The 23,668-nt window shown below is 37.1% G+C and overlaps 2 protein-coding genes across 2 annotated transcripts in view; both read right to left on the bottom strand.

Moving 5' to 3' along the window:
• cfap299 (cilia and flagella associated protein 299) overlaps positions 1–2,787 on the bottom strand; it is a 54,685-nt gene extending 51,898 nt beyond the window's left edge. The window contains exon 1 of the mRNA XM_058375226.1: positions 2,677–2,787. Coding sequence (XP_058231209.1) covers positions 2,677–2,787 — 111 coding nt within the window. The remainder of the gene's footprint in view (positions 1–2,676) is intronic.
• Positions 2,788–8,644: 5,857 nt separating this feature from the next.
• On the bottom strand, positions 8,645–18,827 carry fgf5 (fibroblast growth factor 5). Its single transcript, XM_058375227.1, has 3 exons — positions 18,426–18,827; positions 16,388–16,491; positions 8,645–9,155 (listed from the first exon to the last, which is right to left on the bottom strand). The coding sequence occupies exons 1-3, from the start codon at positions 18,610–18,612 to the stop codon at positions 8,799–8,801; spliced, it is 648 nt and encodes a 215-aa protein (XP_058231210.1). The 5' UTR covers positions 18,613–18,827; the 3' UTR covers positions 8,645–8,798.
• Positions 18,828–23,668: the final 4,841 nt, after the last annotated feature.

Raw genomic sequence — 23,668 nt, forward strand, 5'->3', positions numbered from 1 at the left:
AAAACCAATCAGATTTGAGAAGTTAACAGCATTGTGGTATACAGCTTTATAACAAACTGACTTACCAAAGGCTAATTAACTCAATAAAGGCTAATTTAACATTGGTCAAAAGGCTAAGCCTTGGCATGACAGCAATAAAGTCACTGCTGAGAATATGGTAAACCATAAAGTTTAGGACACACACATTTCTGTAACCCAAAATGAGCCCTGGACAATGAAAAATGATCCCTAACATGTGTCTAAAACTGTCCCCTTGGGGTAATCATAGTTAACAAAACACATAATGAGTTCACTATTGCGGACAATTCCTCCACCTAATGTTTGAATTATTTATAAACCTCATCTCCTGAGCACCACATTAACAAATCCCAAGTAAGCAAGCAGTCAGACGGAAAAATGTTATTTGGAAGTCCGACTTGGGTCCTTGGGGGGCCCAGGCAGAACATTCTCAGGATTCACACCGGGCAGAAGTACCTGCAACCTGCAAGTTCTTTAAAAAGATCCAAAATCTGATGATTATTAGGTTGACTGCTGTCTCTGATTCATTTCTGATGAAGTAGATACGATGAGAAAGCGAGGAATAGTTGTTATCTGATATGAGTAAATTAAGCAATCCAGTATACAAGACTTCAGTGGTGCAGTGAGCTTACATCAAGGAATGATACCACTGGCTAACATACATGACTTGAAGAACATGACCTACATACTACAGAAGTTCTCTTATAATGTATATTACATTTTCAACAATGAATTATGAATCGGGTCAGAGATTAAAAAACCTTTGTTTACGGTGATGTCATATCAAGGGTTAGATTAAACAATTAGAGGAGTTGTTAGCCTATTTGTTTTTATCCGAGTTGTGTTTCACCAAGCAATTTTTCCAACATGTCTTAACAAATCAGGAATTAAAAGCTTGACCTGGAATGAATAATTTATTAACAGAATTCTGATTGCCTGCCATGACGGATTTGCTAGTCTGAAAAAGTAAATAACAAAAATATTATTCTTAGGCTCAGTCACGATAGATGCATTGTTCTCTTTCCTTTTGAGTGAAAACAGCATAAAAACTTTAAGGAATTCCTTTGTTGTACTATTTTGTAAACCTCCCCAGACGTAAGTAAACTGAATCCTCTATTTAAATGAAAATGTGAATTTAAAGTAATGGAGTAACAGGATTAAAGTTAGTCTCAGATTACTCGAAAACTAAACCCAGGATTAATTGATTGCTTCAATGCAATCCTGATAATATATATATATATATATATATATATATATATATATATATATATATATATATATATATATATATATAAAATTTTAAAAGTTTGTTTTAAAGTTTCTAATTTAATCTATGTAATTGTATGCACATACTGTATAATGTGGTATTTTTAATTACATTATTACATATTATTAAAATAATATTTCATCATATTTACATCTAACAACACTTCAGTGCAATAAACTGATTCACCTATAGCTGATGAGCTCATGTTTACTGCATAGTTCATACTGAATGTATATTCAGGACATGGCAATAAAAATGTAAACTGGGATCATACTGGTCAGTTAGAGCTTTCCTGTATTTTTGCATTATACATAATCACCATACATTTTCCCCCACATATATCTCTGTAATTATGCTCTTATGTGGCAATATCATGTACATACACTGATCAGACATAACATTATGAGCACTTACAGGTGAAGTGAATAACACTGATGATCTCCTCATCATGGCACCTGTTAGTGGGTGGGATATATTAGGAAGCAAGTGAACATTTTGTCCTCAAAGTTGATGTGTTAGAAGTAGGAAAAATGGGCAAGCGTAAGGATTTGAGTGAGTTTGATGAAGGGCCACATTGTGATGGCTAGACTGGATCAGAGCATCTCCAAAACTGCAGCTCTTGTGGCGTGTTCCTGGTCTGCAGTGGTCAGTATCTATCAAAAGTGGTCCAAGTAAGGAACAGTGGTGAACCGGCGACAGGGTCATGGGCGGCCAAGGCTTATTGATGCACATGGGGAGTGAAGGCTGGTCTGTGTGATCTGATAAAAACAGACGAGCTACTGTTGCTCACATTGCTGAAGAGGTTAATGCTGGTTCTGATAAAAAGCTGTCAGAATACACAGTGTATGGTGGGTCAGGGCTGTTTTGGCAGCAAAAGGAGGACCAACACAATATTAGGCAGGTGGTCATAATGTTATGCCTGGTCGGTGTATATTGTATATTTGAAAGACAGTACTTACTATAAACAGTATGTAACAAGTTGAAGTTAAAGTTACGTTAAATTTGCATCATATAATGGACGCCACTGGACACCAAATATGGTCATATGCCACATTTCCGTACTTCCTTTTATGTATCCGGCAGGATTTAGGGTTTAGCACTTCCGTGGCGCCATCTAGTGTCACAACAAGCTAATGCGCTGCTCAATTAATAGTTCAATTACATTCCAGCCAAATATAACTACACTTACTAGCGCTGAGAATAAAGTACTATATAAAAATATCATTTCTGTACAATTTTTACATGTCTGTTAGCTCAGTTAACATGAACGCCATATTGGAATTGTAAACTAGCTACATGACTTAGGATAAAAAGGAAAAGAACGTCAAATTGACGCAATTTTTTGGGGCTAAGTAAGAAAATTAAGCAAAAATGAAGTGTTTAAAAATTACCTCGAGATAATAAAGGTCTAACGGCGTTATCTTAGAGTCTAGATACTCGTCGTAAGTAAGAAATTCGTTTATAGTTCCGTCTAAATCCGTCTTAGTGCGTCCTTCCGCCATTTTGTTTGAGAAAGGTTCCATAGCAACGGATTCCAAAGCGGCCACGTGACCAGTTTGGTTCCTCTAAGCACGAGAACACAGCATTAAACGTAACAATAAATAAAACTTTTTACCTGGTGCTTACGTGGTGTTTCATTCCCTTTCCTTCTTAACTATATACACCGACCAGGCATAACATTATGACCACCTGCCTAATATTGTGTTGGTCTTCCTTTTGCTGCCAAAACAGCCCTGACCCGTCATGCACTGTGTATTCTGACAGCTTTTTATCAGAACCAGCATTAACTTCTTCAGCAATGTGAGCAACAGTAGCTCGTCTGTTGGATCAGATCACACGGGCCAGCTGATGCTCCCCACGTGCATCAGTAAGCCTTGGCCGCCCATGACCCTGTCGTCGGTCCACCACTGTTCCTTCGTTGGACCACTTTTGATAGATACTGACCACTGCAGACCGGGAACACCCCACAAGAGCTGCAGTTTTGGAGATGCTCTGATCCAGTCGTCTAGCCATCACAATTTAGCTCTTGTCAAACCCACTCAAATCCTTACACTTGCCCATTTTTCCTACTTCTAACATCAACTTTGAGGACAAAATGTTCACTTGCTGCCTAATATATCCCACCCACTAACAGGTGCCATGATGATCATGGTGATCATCAGTGTTATTCACGTCACCTCTCAGCACTCATAATGTCTGATCGGTGTATATAAAATCTGTAATGCAAAACAAAAATTAATTTGAATATAGGTTTAATCATGACCCTTTCTGAGAAACCTAACAAGCATTTTGATGGTATAAATAAATGTTATTTATCATAGTTTGTGCCATTAAGCTTTCTTAAAGGAAACCTCCATGCTGAAACAACATTCAGTGTTATATTAAAAAGCATTCCAACCTAGAACTAGTGAAGACAGAAAAAAATCAATCTATCTACGCTTTTATTGTCTAAACCCTTTCAGTAACAGGATCGACTTTTAGGCAGAATGTTAGTCTTACTCCTGATGTGGAAATCGGTCATGTCATGTATATGTTGTTATTTTAAAAGAATAAAAGGTATACAGTCTTACTATATCACCTATGGCTTCATGGTTGAAAGTGTGTAAGAATTTGAATGAGTTAATGCATATTCAGGTTACAAATGGTAAAGGCTAAAACTCTGTTTGTGGTTGTAGCTTTTCTTACCAATTCATTCTTATGACATCCAGTGAAGTCACTCTTTCTCATCATAAATCTTGGGGTTGAAAAAACAAATAAAAACTCAGTGGACATTTTTATGGGTCAAGCTTCTAAGCAGTGCATATGTGGGGAATGTTGAAGGTGCTCATATGTTCTTCCTCAGTGGTATACTGAGGATTGTGAATGACTCAAATTTGGTATAAATGTATGCTGAACTATGTTACAGAACACGCCTGGAAGTAAAAAAAAAAAAAAAAAAAGATAGAAAAAGAATCCAGTATGCATTATGTCACCAAAGTAAGAGTGTAAAGGTCAGCTCTGTGGTGCTTTCTTAAAAACAGATTGTGGAAATACATACATACATACATACATATATGTGTATATGTATATATACAACACCGTACAAGACAGAGGTGAGACCGGCCATGCTGTATGGTTTAGAGACAGTGTCACTGAGGAAGAGACAGGAGTCAGAGCTGGAGGTAGCAGAGATGAAGATGTTGAGGTTCTTTTTGGGAGTGACACATTTGGACAGGATTAGGAACGAGGACATCAGAAGGACAGCTCATGTTGGACAAAGTAAGAGAGGCCAGATTAAGATGGTTTGGACATGTACAGAGGAGGGAGAGTGAGTATGTTGGTAGGAGAATGTTGGACATGGAGCCGCCAGGCAGGAGGCAAAGAGGAAGGCCAAAGAGGAGGTATATGGATGTAATAAATGAGGATATGAAGCTAGTAGGTGCAAGTGTTAAAGGATGCAAAAGATAGGGATAGGTGGAGAGAGATGATTCTCTGTGGCGACCCCTGAAGGGAAAAGCTGAAAGAAGAAGAAGAAGAAGATGTATATATACAACACTATAACACATGTCCAGGGTCTGGGTTTCACTTGTTTCAGGAATTACTAAAATTAGTTTAGTTCTGTCATTTTTTGCAATTCATTTTGATTCTTATTTGCTGTACTGTATGCAGAGCTCATAAACTGATCCTTTTAAGAAGTGACCTTTTTAAGAAGAGCCATTAAAGAAGGTAGTGTTTACAACCTTCTACAACATCATATTACAACATTAAATAATCAAGTCACTGTGATGGATTAGTGTCCCATCCTGCTTGTGCTCCAGCCTCAAGTGCAAATCTGTATAAGATGCAAAATAAAATAATCCGAGAACAGTAACAGCTAATGTTTGTTTATGCTAAACGGCATCGAGCGCTGCACCTGAACAACATACCAATAAACAATTTAGACTGTGTTTTTCTATAGCCATTGCTAGTGATTCAAGAGCACACGACTTTTCATTTCACAGATATTTCAAGAAGCACTGTAAATCGAAGCTCATAATAAGACATACAGTGCATTTACTACATCACAGTACATTACATTCATCTTAGTTTCAACATCCTCACCTAGTCTTTAAGCAGTATGAAAATTATGAATAAATGAATGAATTATCAACACTATATACATGCCTGATCTTTAATCACAACTCCAGTGACTACCAGTTTGTATCAACGTGGATAATGGTAGGAACTCTTACTGCAACTGTAAACGATGATTCACGGTTAAATGAACGCAGCACTGGGTAGTTGCTCATCTTAGTTTCAACATCCTCACCTAGTATGTAAATTATCAGTGATTGAATGAATGAATGAATGATCAGCGTTATATATAAATGTCTCATCTTTCATCACAACTGTATAAATTCCAGTGACTACCAGTTAGATAATGTTAGAAACTATTATTGGAACTGTAAATGATGATTCATAGTTAAATGTTTGGAGTACTGGGTAGTTGCTCATCTGATGTTACTGAGCACGGCAGGTTCTCAGGCCCTTTTTGTTAGTCAATTGTGCCCTCTAGTGGTTTCCAAGCTGTTAACTTTTTAAAAAGAAAAAGATTAGTCATATCTCAGCTTCTAAATAAATAAATACATAAATAAATAAATAAAATAAAAGTCTATGAATCATATTAAGAACAGAAAGCACTATTCAGGGATAACTCATTGTTAGGTTCCTGGGCCATTTGAGGATAATGTATGCCTTGTGTGGTGGATTATTACCATTTAAATGATCAAATGATAGCTATAAATAGTTTATTTTTTTCAATAAACTGACTAAATAACAATACTCAGATGTTTACACTGTCCTGTACAGCTCACACAAAACTGCAGCCCTCCATGGACCTTGGTCCAGATGTTGTTGGCCAAATTCAGATCCTTGTTTTTTTAGCCTGATACAAAAATTGTTCATCCAGGAAACATTTTTCCACTCCTCAGATCCGATCCAGGTTTGCTGATGTTGTTTTGGCCACTGGAGATGTGGTGAAACTCTGCACATCATTGTTGAAATTGGATGAGATTTGCCTTGTTGTAGCACATCTCACCGTGCTTAATAGCAAAGCCACATTCAGGATCACAAGGTTTGACTCACTTGACTAATCCCAACCCTTGGATGAATAGAAAGTGAGGCTTTAAATATCCTCCTTATTTAAAATAAATGCTTTCTCAAATGCTGGATATTTTTTGCAAAATATTTTCTGTGACAATCATTCTAAGAAATGTATAGTATACTCTTATTACTATGCTTCACCAGGTATTTTTATTTATTTATTTAAATATATCTAGTTTTATTCAAGTAATTTAAATGCACATTGCTTAATTCAGAGCTATTTTGTGCATGGGAGAAATGTTTTGCCTCAGTGTCTTGCCTGACAGTCCAACACCCCAAGCTTTAGCGTCCCAGCAGAGTCAACATGATTACATTCTTAAATGTCCAAGAACTGGACAGAACCCATGAAGACATGTTACATCACATGTCTGCAGTTCCAGCTTCTTTTCTGAACATCTTTTCTGGAAAATCCACCTCTGGTCCCTTATTATCACTAGAATGTGTGCTTAGAGTTCTAGTTCTTTCAAATAGTTTGGAAATTGACACCTAGTACATGTTGTCTAATCATCTGAGACTTAAAACTGCATCAATTTGGTACATGGTAACGTATAATAATAATGCCAATCGTTTATCAGGAACATTCATCATGTCTCAGGTTGTTGTAGACATTAGAAAATGTTCCACCAAATACATTTATTTGCTGCTATGAAGCTATGGCTCATTAATAATCCAATGAACCCTTTAAAGAACCCTGTGGTAACTCTGTGCAATACAAGCTCCAAACAAACAATCAGAGATTTCAGATATAGACAAAGTTCTCTTGTACTCTTGGAAGGGTATGTTGGATAATTAAGGGCTCTTCACTTCCTGAAAGGTTAGCGTTTTTTGATAATGGAAACGTGCTGTTTCCATTCACCTATAAGAGTTGTCCCACATGGACAAGTTAATAAACTTTAACAGTTCCAGATGGTTTCTGTAATGTAGTAAAGTAGTGACACCAAATGCTCTGGTTAGTGTATGTTAGTGACTCATTTACACCAACATGGGATGGTTATTGCCAATTTATTGTATAAAGGTGAAGTGTGGAATTGAAACAATATTTTTGGAAATTGTTTCACTGAAGCTACTGCATTCATCTGACATTAACCAAACACAGCAGTTTCCTTCATATTAAACAGCATTTGTCTTAGCTCAAGAGAAAAATAAATACACTGAAAAATAAAGCTCATTGTATCTGAGTAACATTAACACAATTAGATTACGTTCATCTAACCTGAGTAGATCATGTATTTTTAAGCCCTGAATAAAACTCTACACTGAGGTGTGAATCAAACCCACAATGCTTTTTCAACTGCTGCATTATTCTACCATACATGTTTTAATCAAATATATTTAATACTATAGTATATTTGACAATGTAATTTTACGTTAATATTACGTGAATTGATCACGCTCACCCTCAAACAGAATGTCCAGATTTTCCTTCTGTCAAATGTTTGGGCCGGACCCACCTCACTGCATAGGAAAGACTTCTACACCTCACACAATTAATGTATTTAAAAAGGAAAAACAAGATTCAGTGGTAAATTTTTACATTAAATTACTTGAAAAGTTTCATTTCTAAAACCTACGCTTCTTGGGTTCTACCTCAGCTACAGCAAAACATAACCAATGTAATGAGCTATATTTGCCTGCCATTTCATATTCAACCCACGGTAAAAGTGTGAAGAAAATGGCATGGAATATAACACAGTCTCCAAAGATTGAAGACAAAATCTCTTAAGTTGGAAGCAATATGTGCAATCTGGAAGAAAACCTATGGAGACTTCTAAAAATGTTGTTTAATCATTTTGCTAGTAGCTGTACTTTTTAAATTTATGTTAAAAACATTATATCAATTGTTGTGTAATAGTAACAGTGACAAAAAAGAATAGAGGAGCTTGATAAAATATAAACTAAAAAAATAATATGAATATGCAAAAAGTGCAGTGGTGCCAAGTTTTGTTTTTTGGTATTTTGTGATTTTCTTCACTTTCCTGAATAAGGCACATTCTGTATGGTATTGATTGTTTATAAAACTGTATATATATATATATATATATATATATATATATATATATATATATATATATATATATATATATATTCCTAAATTATCGTTAAACACATTTAATTAATAGACATTTAGACATATTTTTAGACACATATTGATTGTACATGTAGATTAGCATAAATACAGTGTATAAATAGAGTCACATAAAACATTAAGGAACTTATAGAAATGCTCTTGCAGAGGTATAATATTTGTAACACCCCCATGTCAACAGGTTCAGGTTCAGCCACATAAACATTTCAATTTCAGTTGAGAAACTTGTTCAATGGAATGCTGGCAATCGGAAGAGAAAACTGCTTCATGTACTGCTGTTTTCTCCTAGATTAAGACAATGCTAGTCTATCCAAACCTAAATTTTGGCCAGTACTTGATAGTTCGAGTTTGTTTCTGCCCGGTGTTCATGGTAACTTTAGGGGTCTGAGGTTTTGGCAGAGCCTGAGTCCTTTTCTGCTCTGTGTCCTTTATTGTAAAGCTTTGTTCCAGTTTTGTTTGCAGGTTTATCCTGGGTAGAAAGTGTGTAGACACATGTTGAGGTTTCACTCTGGGACTGGAGCCCATTTTTGCCTTCCCTCTTTTATTGAGTGCCACAAACCACTCTCTTCCAGTCCGGTGATTCTTGTGTATCACTGAGGCGTATGTGTTGTAGCCGTTCTCTTGAAACCGTTCTCTGAACTTGCAGTCATCAGTGAACCTCTCCTGCAAAAACAATTAACAAATCCATTTGGTTGACTGCAATCAGTGTAACTCTGAGATGAATCTTACAAGCACACAAGTCTTAGGGAGACTGTGGAACTAGCAGTGAATCATTTAGGACAAAGGGTCAAGCCCCGGCATCTAACATCGTAATGAAAACAGGCTGGGAATGAAAGTAGGATCATCTGGTGCACATCTGGGACAATGATGATGTTTCTGTAGTCTAAGGTTGCCTTAGCTATTATTCTCCTGTAATTCTCTAATTAGGTAACCACATTCGACGCTCACAATTGTCCCAATCATCATGTTTAAATTTTCCAAAAACCTTGGTCATGTAAAGCAGCGGTATGTAAATAGCCTGTGACATAACGTCTCAGGCCAAAAATGTATGTTACAACAATACAAGATCTCAGTCTCTCTGAAATATCTGAAGATCAGCTGGCTCTTCAGTGGGCCCTCAGGCCATTACATCTGAATAAAATACAAACTAAATTGCTAAATATTAAATTGCTATTCATTAAAACTTAATATAATTTTATACATTCTTGTTATGGTTTCCCTCTTCACATCACGGTTCCCATGGCAATGAATGCCATTGGGTTGGCTTTTCTCCTAGTCCCATCTTTAACCCTGCCATTGATTTGTTGCCCCATGGTGTTTACCTGTTCTGTGATAGTTTGTGTGTCTACCCTGCTGTTTCTTTACACCACTGTCATCATCTGCTTTTGTCTGACTTGTTCAAGTGCCCTGTTTCTTGTTATTCTCTTTACTAGCTGTAATAACTCTGTCTGCCTGTCTTGACACCTGTACTGTATCCTGACTATGGATTATAGCTTGCCTCCAATAAATATTACATTGAGCACATTGTCCTGTTTCTACTCACCACGTTACACTTCTCAGTGTCTAATATCTCAGTAATCATCATCTTTACCAGCGTGACAAAGCTAGAACACAATGCGTAAACAGTCAGTAATTACCATGCACACACATTATCAGCCGCCACATTAGCAGCTGCTGCAGCCCGAGCGCTTCATGGCTTGATTGAGTTATCCCCTCATAAAGCAAGCTAATGAAAAGCAGCGAGGAGATTATATCCACCGAGCCACACAAACGAGCATTTGAGGCTTGCACAATAATTGTCTTTTACTTTAATCTGTGGCACAGTCCTGGAAATGACTCTCCTATCCAAGGCCTTCAGAATACTGACAAGCTCTAAGGGCTTCCGTCGTGCAGGCTAGAAACCTCATTAGTCCATAAAATAACATTATCTACCAGAAAGACAGATGCTCTTTGTGTCTTATTTCAGGCAATCTTTACAGACACACTGTGCCAGCATTTCCACTTGGGTAAGGTTTCACAAATGTGGCCATGGTATTTTTTTATTTTTTTATTTGAGTATTTCGAAACAGAAGCTTAACATTTTATGGTTTTGATAAAATGATTATGCGAAGTGTTAAGTTCCACACACAGTTTATAGTGAAATTATTCATTTCCAGTTCTTTCATGGTGAAACTCTATACACAATCATAAAGTACTCATTTTATAGACTGAAAACTGACCCTTTGTTATACTTACAATTAAGAAAATGCCATCTGCCTGAGAACTTCATGTTTTCATAAGCAGTTATTACTCGCTTTTCTTAAGCACCGGCTTTTCCGGTTCTAACAGCTGACTGACCTCATGTGATAATTATCCAGCACACTTGAGGGGAAAAGCAAATGAGGACTGGAACGGAGAATCTCTAGGTTTTTCTTTACTGCATCCAAATGCATAGTCATTTTATGCTTACAGGATGTACGAGGAGACACACATTTTCTGATAGCTCCGGGCTCTCAGTATGAAACATTTGGTTTGTGATCTGTGTAATTAGTCTGTAATTTCAGTCATATGCAGTCTTTCCTTAGTAATTCATCAACATTTCTTAGGAAAATTTTGATATTCCTGACATGCGTGTTTAATTCCAAGTGTCATTCTGTCTAAAATAACAGATGTCAATCATTTAGCTTCAATTATTGTTTCACTTATTATGCTGACTGTCCATATTCCATGTGTTAAATATACAATGATATTGTTTTCCTTCCTGGGTTCTTTTTTCTCATATTTCAGTATTTAAAGATACCATAAGTCTCCCGATTTGTGATGATGCTTTGTATGCAGTCTTTATTCTGTCTTTGTTACTCTTTTATTAGAATATGTTTTTATCATCTGTCGGCTAATAAAGCCACTTTCCAGTGAGGGAGATTAAAAAGGGGAAGGTAGAGAAAGAAAAAAATGGAGAAGAAGCTGCACCCCAAGAACTGTGGCAACTTTAGGGTAATTTCCTTCAAAGCAATTTCATCTCATCATATAAGTATTTAATGTAACACAGCTTGCGAGTATGAACAATCTTCGTGTATACTAATAATCAAGAGTTTAGAGCTCCCATTCCTAAAAATACAGCTGGTGGGAAACTATACTGTGTGCCCAAGGATAGTCATTCCCCACTATAGAGCCTTGAGTAACCCCAATCACTGGAAAAATAAAACTTGTTCTGGTTTACTGGAGAGTGCAGCATAGCAGAAAATGATGCCAATTACAGATTGACCGGCCATAACGTCCTGGAGGCACGTAGATTGCTTTGAGTTGCCATAGCGCTGAGGATGTAACTGCGGTGTTTCCTCGTGAATCTAATTCCTCCCGGTTTTTATTGTCATGTCCTCAAGACAAGTTAGTTCCTATTATCTCTGGATTTATAACAGCAATACAAAAGTAATCTCACCAATCTGTTTTTTTTTGTTTGTTTGAACTTAATAAGACAGAATAAATGCAGCTGGTATTTACATTTCTGGCCTTTGGCAGAGCAACTTACATGTTCATCTCATTTTATACAATTGAGCCAGGGTTAAGGACCTTGCTCAGACCCTGTAGTAGCACCTTGGTGGACCTGAGATTTGACCCCACAACCCTCCAATCAGTAACCCAACACCTTAACCACCTTAACATCTTTATTTACTGAAAACCAGAAAGCCTCTCCTAATAGAGGAAACTAACTGTTATAAAACACTGTCACTGCCTCCTTACAGAAATCATTCCATTATTAAATAACAACTTATTACAAGAGACTATTTGGAGACTAGGACCATACAGGTCCCTGCGAATGATGTTGTTACTATAAAAACTATAGTGAATTTTTATTATGGAACTAAAATGATGTTACTATGGAAACTTCGATGAGTTTTTACTGTTGAAACTACAAGGACTTACTTTAAAACTACAATACAATGTTACAAGAAATTCACAGCTGATGTTACAGGAAAATTAATCGACTCCTGACTAATCAGTGACGTTTAAAGATTTTTTATAGATTTACATAAAGACTGTACATAAAGGCCATTTGTTTTTGTTTGCTTTTACATATAACGTATAATCATGATGATTATAGCCTGCTAAACAAGGGTTACTATTCTACTGTGTGTCTATGTGTCAGTCAGAGTTGAAAACTTGACCTCAACTTGCAAACTTGCATCAACTAAAATCGATGGCACTGGACCAAAGTGTTATATCAGTCTGCAAAATCAACTCTGATCAAAGCAGAAACCTCATGCTAGTTACTTACGTTTATCTTTCTCATCACAAAAGGTCTACGTCTAAATGTCATTAAACCCTATAAACATCACCCTTAAATATATATTTAATTAATTAATTATATATATATATATATATATATATATATATATATATATATATATATATATATATATATATATATATATATATATAATTCTGGAAAATTCTTCAAAAAATTGTGGAATAAATTTGTATCGAAACCAGCAGATGTTTTTAGTTGGAAGTACAGCACTATTTATTCTTTTCCTCCAGTGGTGTCTTCCATCTCTCAGCATAATCATCATTAGTGTAGTGTTACAGTACTGCTTGAGTCCTCTCGTTAGATTCTATCTATGTAAGTTCATGTAAACTCCATTTTAATGCACCTTTCCCAAAGTATGTTGGTTTGCTGTTATAGGAAAATAAGACATGATGCAGTGATGGAATTCGGCCCAACCTGAGGAGGAGTTACTGTTATCACCCTTAAGTGGATTATTTTTCCAATAGATAGATAGATAGATAGATAGATAGATAGATAGATAGATAGATAGATAGATAGATAGATAGATAGATAGATAGATAGATAGATGGATGGATAGATAGATAGATTTATTAATCTCTGATGGCAATTTACAGATATATATTTATCTTTGTTAATTAACAATAGGTTTTATTTAGTAATCTGTTTATTATTAGCATTAAGTTATATGGAACATCCACCATACAATGTCCTGTGAATGAACTGTTACTATAGAAATGATAAATTATTTTAAAAAAGGAATTAATATAAATCTATGATTTATATTAAAGCTGGATTCAAGATTCAATAATCAAGTTATAAAAAGGTATAAAAATCAATAAATATAAAAATACTTTGGATGAAAATAGCTTGATGCACTCTCTAAGCTGCAGTAGAGGTAGTTCTCTTTCTTCCTCACTTTGTCATTCCCTGTTCCTCTTGCCCATTGTTTGCTTTATATATCAAGGTAACCCTTTAACCTTTGAAAAGATTATTTTCTTAATGGTTTGAGGAGAGGTCATGCAGCGTGATACACATCTGTCTTCTCCCTGCCATTATCTCAGCAATAAATTGCCCCTGTGAAAACATCTAAATATTAAATATGACAGACAGTGCAACAACATCAGACACTGTGTCACCCGATACCCATGTTGGCCGGGCCGGCGCGTATGTGGAGACCAGTGCTCCAGGGTTTAAGAGCTGAGCTGACAGGACTATTAAATAAACCCCTGCAACTGTAGCTGGCCTGAGGAAAATCAAACCTAATTCAACACTGATGGAGCCACTGCAGCTGCTCTAATTGCTGATGATTTCTGGAGCAGCTTAAAGGATCATCTTCAGATTTATGTGTAGGTTTTTTGCGTCTTGCATTCCTCCCTGACCCTCTCTCTCTCCATTTCTTGTCAGCAGTTTCATAAATACTCCGAGTTGTGCAAGAGAGCAGTTTCTGGGCACATCAGTGCTAAAAAGATGAACATTAACAAAACACATCAGCATTAAACCCAAATGGAGAGGATATGTCCTTACTGAGCAGGACATGATCACTGTTGATTGGCTAAAGGGCATGTCAGTCTTGGGAGCAGGAGGATGTTTACAGTAAGAGGAAATATGAGCTTATATTAATCTACTATTAAGCGTATTCCCAATATGTTATTTTTTATGCTGTTACTTTTGCATGGTATTAAAATGAATGTGTTGAATTCTGAAAATCTGGCTAAACAACAATAACAAAAAAAAAAAAATCCTTACTCCTCATGCTAATATTTTTTGCTCCAGACTTCTTTATCCAGCCAGCAAAAAGCATGTGACCTTGAGTAAGGAGTTAATGTTAATGTTTCTGGTTTTGATAGTGTGTTTTCAGATTTGCAGTTATAGGTTTTTGATTTGTTAATGGGGGCAACCTATACGGTCATAGGATTTGGTTTAGGACAAATCCACACTAGCTGTTGATGTGGTGAAACTTATTTAATGCAAAAGAATGAAATAAACAATGTAGTGTACACAAACTAGCGTACTTTGAAACACAAGTTAGCCATATTAGTTTGATATTAAAACGTTTTTTTTTGACTGTTGGAGTGAACCTTATAGAATAGTTTTAGTATGTAAAAGTCCAAAAAATGATCAATTACTATACATATTTTTAAATTCTGTGGATATGATGTCTGTAGATTCTGCCATCTTGATGCTCTTCTCTCTTTCTCTCTCTCTCTCTCTCTCTCTCTCTGTCCTGCACCTGTGTGTCTCTGTTTGCTAACCATATTGATTTCCCCCCCTTCTCGATTATCAGGCATCCCAGGCTCTTTCCTAATCTGCCTTTTCCCATTAACACATGCTAATGAGTTCTGACTTTTATCAGCTGGACTCAGGCTCAAACAGATGCTTGTCGGCAGTCGACATGGCGCGGCTATGCGTGAGCGAATCTTTATCATTCATGAACCTCTCCGATGTGCAGAAGCCCTCAAAGCTGACATTTGCCCTGATGTGAGGTGAGATGGAAAACTTCATCTCAGAGGTGGCTGCTGATACTAAATTGACATCATGTGTGTGAAAGCTCCATTTAACCTGCTCCTTCCATGTGCGAGCCATGAATTTTGGGAATCTACTGTACATAGAGCCTATCCATTTGATTTTCCAGAACTCTTACACAAAATAAAGATTTCCTATAAATGGGAATTGTCAAGTTTACAACAAGAGCAACTGATTACTGAGGAGCGCAGGGCTGATGGCCTTCGTGTTTGCAAGACTGTGACATGCTGGAAGTAACAAACAATCCAACACAATCAGAAAAAGTCAATGACATTCAGTTAATTTAATTAACTCTCTGTAATTATCTATTGCCAAAATACTATTTATTAGTCACATTACTTTATATGATAAATATTGGTAGGTGAATTGAAGCTGGCACTGTTTAAACATGGAGTAAACACCAGAAATGTACACTTTATTTTATTTATTTTACATTGTCGATATGCATTAAACCTCCAACTACTTGCACTATTGCTTTTTTATGTCCACTATTCATTTATTCAACGTTTCACCTTTTGTCTGCCAGCAGTATGTCACCATTTATTAACCATTTCCTACTAAATCTTCTTATTAAATCTTACTTAATCACAGTAACTGTTTTTATGCTGTGTTGAACTCATTCCTTCAACATTATTGCAGTAATCTTTGTTTAGCGTATGGTAATATATTTAGCTTATATGTATGTGAAGTGGAAGCATATTAAAATCTTAAGAACAAACTCAAAATCGTCTGAATTCTTATTTCCCCTCACTGTATTATATAATATAACAGTATAACTAGTAGCTGTGATGTTACCAATTCAGTAAAATGTACAGCAATGCCACCTGGTTTAGTTTCTTTTAAAAAACCTATAATCGAGGGTCAGAATTTCCTAAATAGAACTAAAATGAACAAATATGAAGAAATTTACTTTACATTTCTTACTCTCATAACTACAGTCATTTATCATTATTCCATGAAACATTTCCCAATACACTATATTATATGTTGATGTGGAATAATATTGTGTAAACAAAAGAATGGGAAAAATGAAAGAAAACAATCTATCTGTGTTAGTCTGTGAGTTGATGTACAGTAAGAGGGTAACATGTACACATGGACTCACAGTAGCATGAAGCCATCCTCTCTTATTCATGGCTAGAAACCGGTTGCTGAAAACTCCTCGGATTCCTATAACTCCTTGTGATAGGGAAAACAGCTCCAGTAGACCTGCAGACCGTCACAAATGCAGTTTATGTGAGTGATGAGTAATAAGTGATCTGAGAAAATGAGACATTTGATATAACCTTAACCAAAAAACATACAGATGGTCATTTATACCAAAGCAAGAGTGCAGTGCCACATGAAAAATCTATTACCTTGTTTTTCTGAAAAAGGCAGCAGCCATTCTAATGCACATGCCATATGGAAAACGAATCTGTATATCATAAAAGTGAATAACTTTATTGTCCTGTTTTGGTTCTGTACAGCCAGAACGGTCTGGTTTTATCAGGAGATGACACATTAAACAGCTATTTCTCTTGATCATTTTCCCCCTTCCAATTACCAGCACGTTTAATTCAACACATATCGGGCCTCTGAACAGACTCTAATACAAAGGCATGTGTCCTGAACTCAGAGCCATTAACAGCAATTCAGTGCACGGCATTCTGGTTCACGACCAAGCAACATTCTCATGCGAGTCACTGCAGCTGTTCGCATAGAGCATTTCCCAATAAACAAACAGACACAAGTAATGCAATATGAACAGTAGCAGACTACGGAATGGCATAATAAGTTAATCCCATGTGCCAATCGGGCCAAGGGAATTTATTAGTTTTCGAAAACATGCTCTGATTTGCTCTTCAGTAAAGACCTGGAGTTTGGAGTTCGAGAAAGAGAGATAAAAGAGAAACCAGTAAAGAAATGGAGGTTTATAGCTGCTGTAATGTAAGTGATCAGAACTTGTTTCATGGACATTCCACTGTAGTAAACGAATAAAACATAATAAAGTATGAACAATGGAAACTGTTTAGACATTTCTGTGTTATAAGAGAAATACAGTTTTTTCTCTTATAGTAGTGGTAACATTTAAACCTTAAAAAAACCTCAAAACTTATTCTGACTATTCAGCTTACACTGCATAACTGATTTAGTAAAATATTGAGAAATGTATTGAAGCCCATGTGACAGATTTCTAAACTATTCTACTCTTAATATGCCTTTTGAAATAGTTAACTGTTACGATTTACTATTTTGATAGTAAATACAACTGTAATTATGAAGTAGGGCGATTTAAAAGTATCAAACACCCTAAAGAAAAGAAACTAAAGCATATGTATTTGCATTGTAAAAGTATTTCTCTCTACAAATAATCTAATACCTGCACTGCTGCTACAATATGTCCATTCTGCTGCACACAGATATAGTGAAAATTGTGATCCAGGGTTGTTTAATAATCACACCACAAATTTTGTCATACAGTTCCAGCCTATTAACCAATTAGGGCTGAACATTTATAATTGAGTAAAATTACATATTTGATTTAGATTGCAACAGTGATATGCTTTGCAGCCGGGGGTGTACTTTATACTAAGGACACTGGGGACATATCTACTGCTATGTTAAGGCACGTTTATTAAAGGCCCACAACTCTATTAAAGGTTAATTTTGTTAAAAAGACAATGTGCAGCTTGTCTTTATGAGCAGGTTACTGTACTTACTAATGACGTAAGTTCACCACTTATTTTCCCTTCGTCTGCACTATTTTCAAAACCTAAACCCATACCATGGTTAGTAATATACTTCACATTAAATATGATTTATTTTAATAATGATAACATTGTCAGTAATTTTTTTTGTAATGTTTATTGCTAAATAAAACACAGTTCTCCCACAGCTTATATGCCATGTGGGATACTGAAAGTGTACGGCAGCCTGCCATTAAAAGTGCGTGTCGCTCACGTGTAAAACGTGTTTATTTTTGGTTAAACAGCTCGTTTGAGTCTATTTGTATATAGCCTGATCAAGCATGCTCACTGAATATCAAAGGGGGGTTTGCATTTTGCAGCATCCTGCATTTTACAACGTTATGCTTTAATAGTGCTGTCATTCACCACTGCTGCAATATTAACTGACGCTTAAGTGCACAATCAGGTACTTACTGAAATGACTGGGCTCGTGACTCCCGTTTACTCTGCCGTTGGGATGGATCTGGAGGTGGAAGCCGATGCCCACCCTGCAGTACAGAGTGCCAGTGCGGCGACCCGAGTCCACCAGGTGATCCTCCAACCAAACAGCCGCGGTGCCAATCAGCTGAGCTATAAGCGCGAGCAAGAGAGCAACATTCATTCTTCCCCAAAACAACTCTCTCACTCTCTTTTTTTCTTTTCTTTTCTCCCTCTCTGCACCAGTTAAGTCATGTCCTGCATTTTGTCCGTCTTTTTTGCCACAGAGTTCAGGTGGCTAATAGCCAGGAGCTGAAGCACTGTAGATCCGCGAGCAAGAAGATATTTATATCGCCAATGATCTCATTGGGTTAAGCGTGCTTGGGTCCTGAAGGACGCTCTCTCTCTCTCTCTCCCTCTCTCTCTCTCTCTTTCTCTCTCGCTCTCTCTCTGGACATAACTGCACGACCAACTTTGCACGTCAAACCAAACACGGACCCCCGTCCTTCCCTAAAAACTACCCCTTTACGCACGTGCGCGCTTGTTTACGACGCACAGTGCGCGCTCATGTGAATCTTAATTGCGCCGAGATGCACGACGCTCTGCCGAGGTCTCTCATCGAGCTGAACTTTCTCCAAGTCTAGGCTTTGGATCATAAAGAGCGCCTGAGAAAGTCTAAAATAGACACGGTGCGCGTCTGGAGCACTTTCCTATACACGCGGACCGCTGCGCCTCATAGGACACAAGTAACATAATGCTGTTGGATGCTGTGCTGCACGCGCGTGCATCTTTATGCTATCTTGACACTTGCTTTTCAATGCAATTTTTAGTCAGTAGGATATGAAAGCTACATGACATACCAGAGTCTGCTAGTTGTAAATCTTGTTTAATCATAATATTTGCATAAATAATAATGATCTCTAAAACGGCATTTCTTTATGCTATCCTGTATAGTATGATGACAATAAATTTCCTTTGGATGACTGTTAGGTACTAGGTGGTACTATTTGTACCTCCTTTCTTTCTTTCTTTCTTTCTTTCTTTCTTTCTTTCTTTCTTTCTTTCTTTCTTTCTTTCTTTCTTCATCAAGTATATGTCCTGGGAATACACCATGGATAAGACAGCAGAATGCAAATCACCACACACACAGCCACAGACTATCCATTTAAAGGCATGTTTTTTCTGAGGTTGGGGTAAACCAGAGAACCAAGATGAAAGTCACATAGGGATGGGAACCTATTACCACATAATCAGTGGCTTCAGTACTTAGTAGGGAAATTCTCATATTCTGAATTTATGTATAGCCTGTTTTATTGTTTGTACAGCACTCTCCCATATGCTAGAATTCTGAAAAATCTTTATAAATTTCCCCACAATGTCACCTATTTAAAACATGAGAACCATATTCTAAGTAGCTCTGACTATTTAGAAAACATTGCAGCCTTTTGACAATGCCTGAACTACTGATACCTAGAGCCTATGTTTCGTCACAGACAATATTTTGAACAGAGAGTGAATATATTAGAAAATACTGACAGACTGAAATGTTAATTGGACGTTTATGAGAATTATGTCTTCAATTGTGTACCTTTGTGCTGCATTAGTAATTTAAGCGCATTATTCATAAGCCAGAATGACACTCACCTAATTAAGCCCTTCAGACAGTCATACAGCTACATACTCTTTTATAAAGACCATCCTTTTATATAACACAGCATTTCATACAGTATTACAAATAAACGAGTGAACAAACTACTGTCAATGCTATCTTAATGTATGATCGGTGTATATGTAATGGTATAATAATGAAATGTTATATATAGACTTTGTTGTCTTTTTCCCTTGCCTGTCAATTGTGATATTGTGTTAGATATACAGTACTTTGTTCAGCTTGAATTCTGGTGTAATATGCTGTATATAAATACATTGGTGTTAATGAAATAATGCTCAGCACTGAATGTTCAGAATCACATGGAATAGACACAGCAGTGCTCATGAGCCATGCTGGCCCCACCCCATGCAGCCGGAGCTATGGGAGGCCAACTGCTTTGGACAGCAGGTTGCTTCTATGAGCCCTGAAAATTTCAAGGGTTGCTTCGAAAAGCTTTGAAATCATGACGCACTGTGAAATTATTCATTATTTCCTGTCATTTGCATATGTTGCTCAACATTCTGTAGCACTGCATATCACAGGGTTACAAAACAGACTATTATCCACAGGATGCATACTAGATCACACTGAAATTCAGGACTATAACAAGAAATTCTGCATTAATATGCCAGATGCACTATGGACAAAGGAACAATGTAAGTTAACAAATATGTCATCAACTACTTTTTATATTAAGGAGCCTATATCAAGCATATATATATATATATATATATATATATATATATATATATATATATATATATATATTATTTATCTTTAATTTAATTAATTTATTGAAACAAAAGCCAAAATGTCAATGTCTCAATTTGTCATGTGCCCTTGACCATCAATTACAGCTTGACAACGACGTCTCATGCTGTTCACGAGTCGACTTATTGTCTGCTGAAGCATGGCATTCCACTCTTCTTGAAGGGCGGCCCTCAGGTCATTGAGGTTCTGGGGTGCAGGGTTATAAGCCTCTACACGGCGACTCAGCTGATCCCATAGGTTTTCTATGGGATTCAGGTCTGGAGAAAGTGCAGGCCACTCCATTTAAGGTACCCCAGCCTCCAGCAGCCGTTCCCTAATGATGCGACCTCGATGAACTGGAGCATTGTCATCCAGGAAGATGAAATTAGGCCTGTGTTGTTCATGCAGGGCACAATGACTGGATTAATGATGTTATTCAGGTAGTATTGGCTTGTCACTGTACCATTCACAAGATGTAGGGCAGTTCTGTATTGAGCAGACACACCTGCCCAGACTATAACACCACCACAACAGTGGCTGATGCATAGCACTCTCCTTGACGTCTCCAACATCGTTGGGGGCCATCATTTCTGCTCAGCGTGAATCGACTTTCATCAGAGAACAGCACTGAGGCCCACTGGTCCCTCGTCCAGCGTAAATGCTCCCTGGCCCATGCAAGACAATGACGCCTGTGCCAAGTGGTGTGGTTAGGTACCCTTGCAGGTCGTCTAGCACGCAGACCATGCTGATGTAAATGGTTTCGAATGGTCTGACATGACACTTGGGTGCCTCTCACCTCCCTTAAATGTGCCTGGAGTTGAGTGGCATTCATCATCCGGTTCCACAGGGCACTGTTCACAATGAAGCGGTCATCAATGTGGGATGTGGCCAAAGGACGTCCACTTCTATGCCTTTCTGTGACTCTTCCAGTCTCTCTGTATCTCTGTCGCAACCTGCTGATGACACTCTGTGACACTCTAAGCTCAGTGGCCACTTCCCTCTGAGAACATCCTGTTTGAAGCCTCGCAATGGCGAGGTACTGTTGATCAGTTGTTAGGTGTCGTCTTGGTCTCATGATGTCAAATGTGAACAGCATGATGAAAAGGACTGTTTAAATACTAAATACTGGTTCTAAATACTGGTTTAAATACTGGTTCAATTCTAATTGAACCAGAAAATTTATTGGTCGATTCATGGATCAAACACCAGTTGTGTATTTTGCCGTTAAGCACCTTGTTAGAGAACAGCAAGTTATGCAAAAAGTACTGAAACACTGAAGAGTTGGATGTATGCACTCAAAAGTGTAGAGAAGGTCAAATTAAGTTCACCTGTAAAGGTTATAGTGCATTTTAGGTGCATCCTGAAATCTCACCCGAAAGCCAAATATCCTTAACTTTTTGTGAGCAGTGTGTATATATATATATATATAATGGTGCAAAAAACAAAAATCTCCAGTGAGTGGAAGCCCTGTTGTTGGACATGCCTTGTTGATGAGAGCTCAGAGAAGAATGGCCAGACTGGATCAAGCTGTCAAGAAGTCTACACTGACTCAAATATCAGCTCTTTACAACTGGGGTGAGCAGAAGAGCATCTCAGAATACACAACATGATGAACCCTGAGGCAGATGAGCGCAAACAGCAGAAGACCACATCAGGTTCCACTCCTGTCAGCCAAGAACAAGAATCTAAAGCTACATTAGACACAGATTCACCTGGACTAAACAAGTGAAGAATAGATAAACATTCCCAGGGCTTAAAACAACTGAAATTGTATATATGCTGACTCAGAACTCTAGTTTTGTTATATAAATTTTATATATGCCAATGCTAGTTGACATATTAAACTTCACTAAATTAAAGATACTAGAAATGTCTGAACATTTGTTCAGAGTACTATATGACACCTACTGTACAAAGTGTTATTCCAACAATCATTAGCAGTCATTAAAACCAGGATAGATAGATTGATAGATAGATAGATAGATAGATAGATAGATAGATGGATGGATGGATGGATGGATGGATGGATAGATAGATAGATAGATAGATAGATAGATAGAGGGTAAGACATAATACAGTACTGTACTTAGTGTTAAATAGTGAAGGTTTTGTTCATACAGAATAAAGATTTATAATTGAAGAGTTTTTCTTGCCCTCAGAACCTCAGAATAATCCTAATGTTATTTATGTAAGACCATGATGTCCATGGTGGGTCAATGTTTCATCAGATTGTCCAGCAGTTTTAAAGTAATGCGTTGTAAAACCATTCCAGTTTTGGTCCCTTGGGGAGCTGACGCCTTTTTGTTTCGCACGTTGCAGAGCTCTTGATTGATGACTTTAATGTTAACAGTGTGAGACTGTTTACTTCCTAAATTGTAAAAGTCATTTAGTTCCTGTTAGATCCTCCAGTGACTTGAGTGAGGTAATCCGCCAGATGTGTATAAACAACCACTGCTCTGACTGATTCATCAATGCTCCTGGCTTTTAGCTGCTTCAGAGGTTTTATGGTGGACTCTTGCTGTCCCCTAAAAACCGTTTGTCTTACTGTGGCATGACTGATCATTATCTACACACCAACAAAGCAAATGGGCAGAGATGCGTTTAAAGGCAACGTCGCACACGATGGTGTCTGGACAGTGTTAAAGCTATCGTCTGATCTTCCCGAAAATGGATGCTCCATTATAGAAAGTGTTTACGAGAGTTATCCTATAGCCAGTAAAATTACAGTAATGCAAAGTAACAGCACTTATAGGTTGCTACACTAAAGCATCTTCCAAATGGAACTTTTATTTGCACATGCATCATTCTAACACTAGAATGTGTTTCTTATGGATTGGCA

The sequence above is a fragment of the Hemibagrus wyckioides genome, linkage group LG22 (genome assembly GCF_019097595.1).
Source record: "Hemibagrus wyckioides isolate EC202008001 linkage group LG22, SWU_Hwy_1.0, whole genome shotgun sequence".
NCBI classification, from domain to species: Eukaryota; Metazoa; Chordata; class Actinopteri; order Siluriformes; family Bagridae; genus Hemibagrus; species Hemibagrus wyckioides.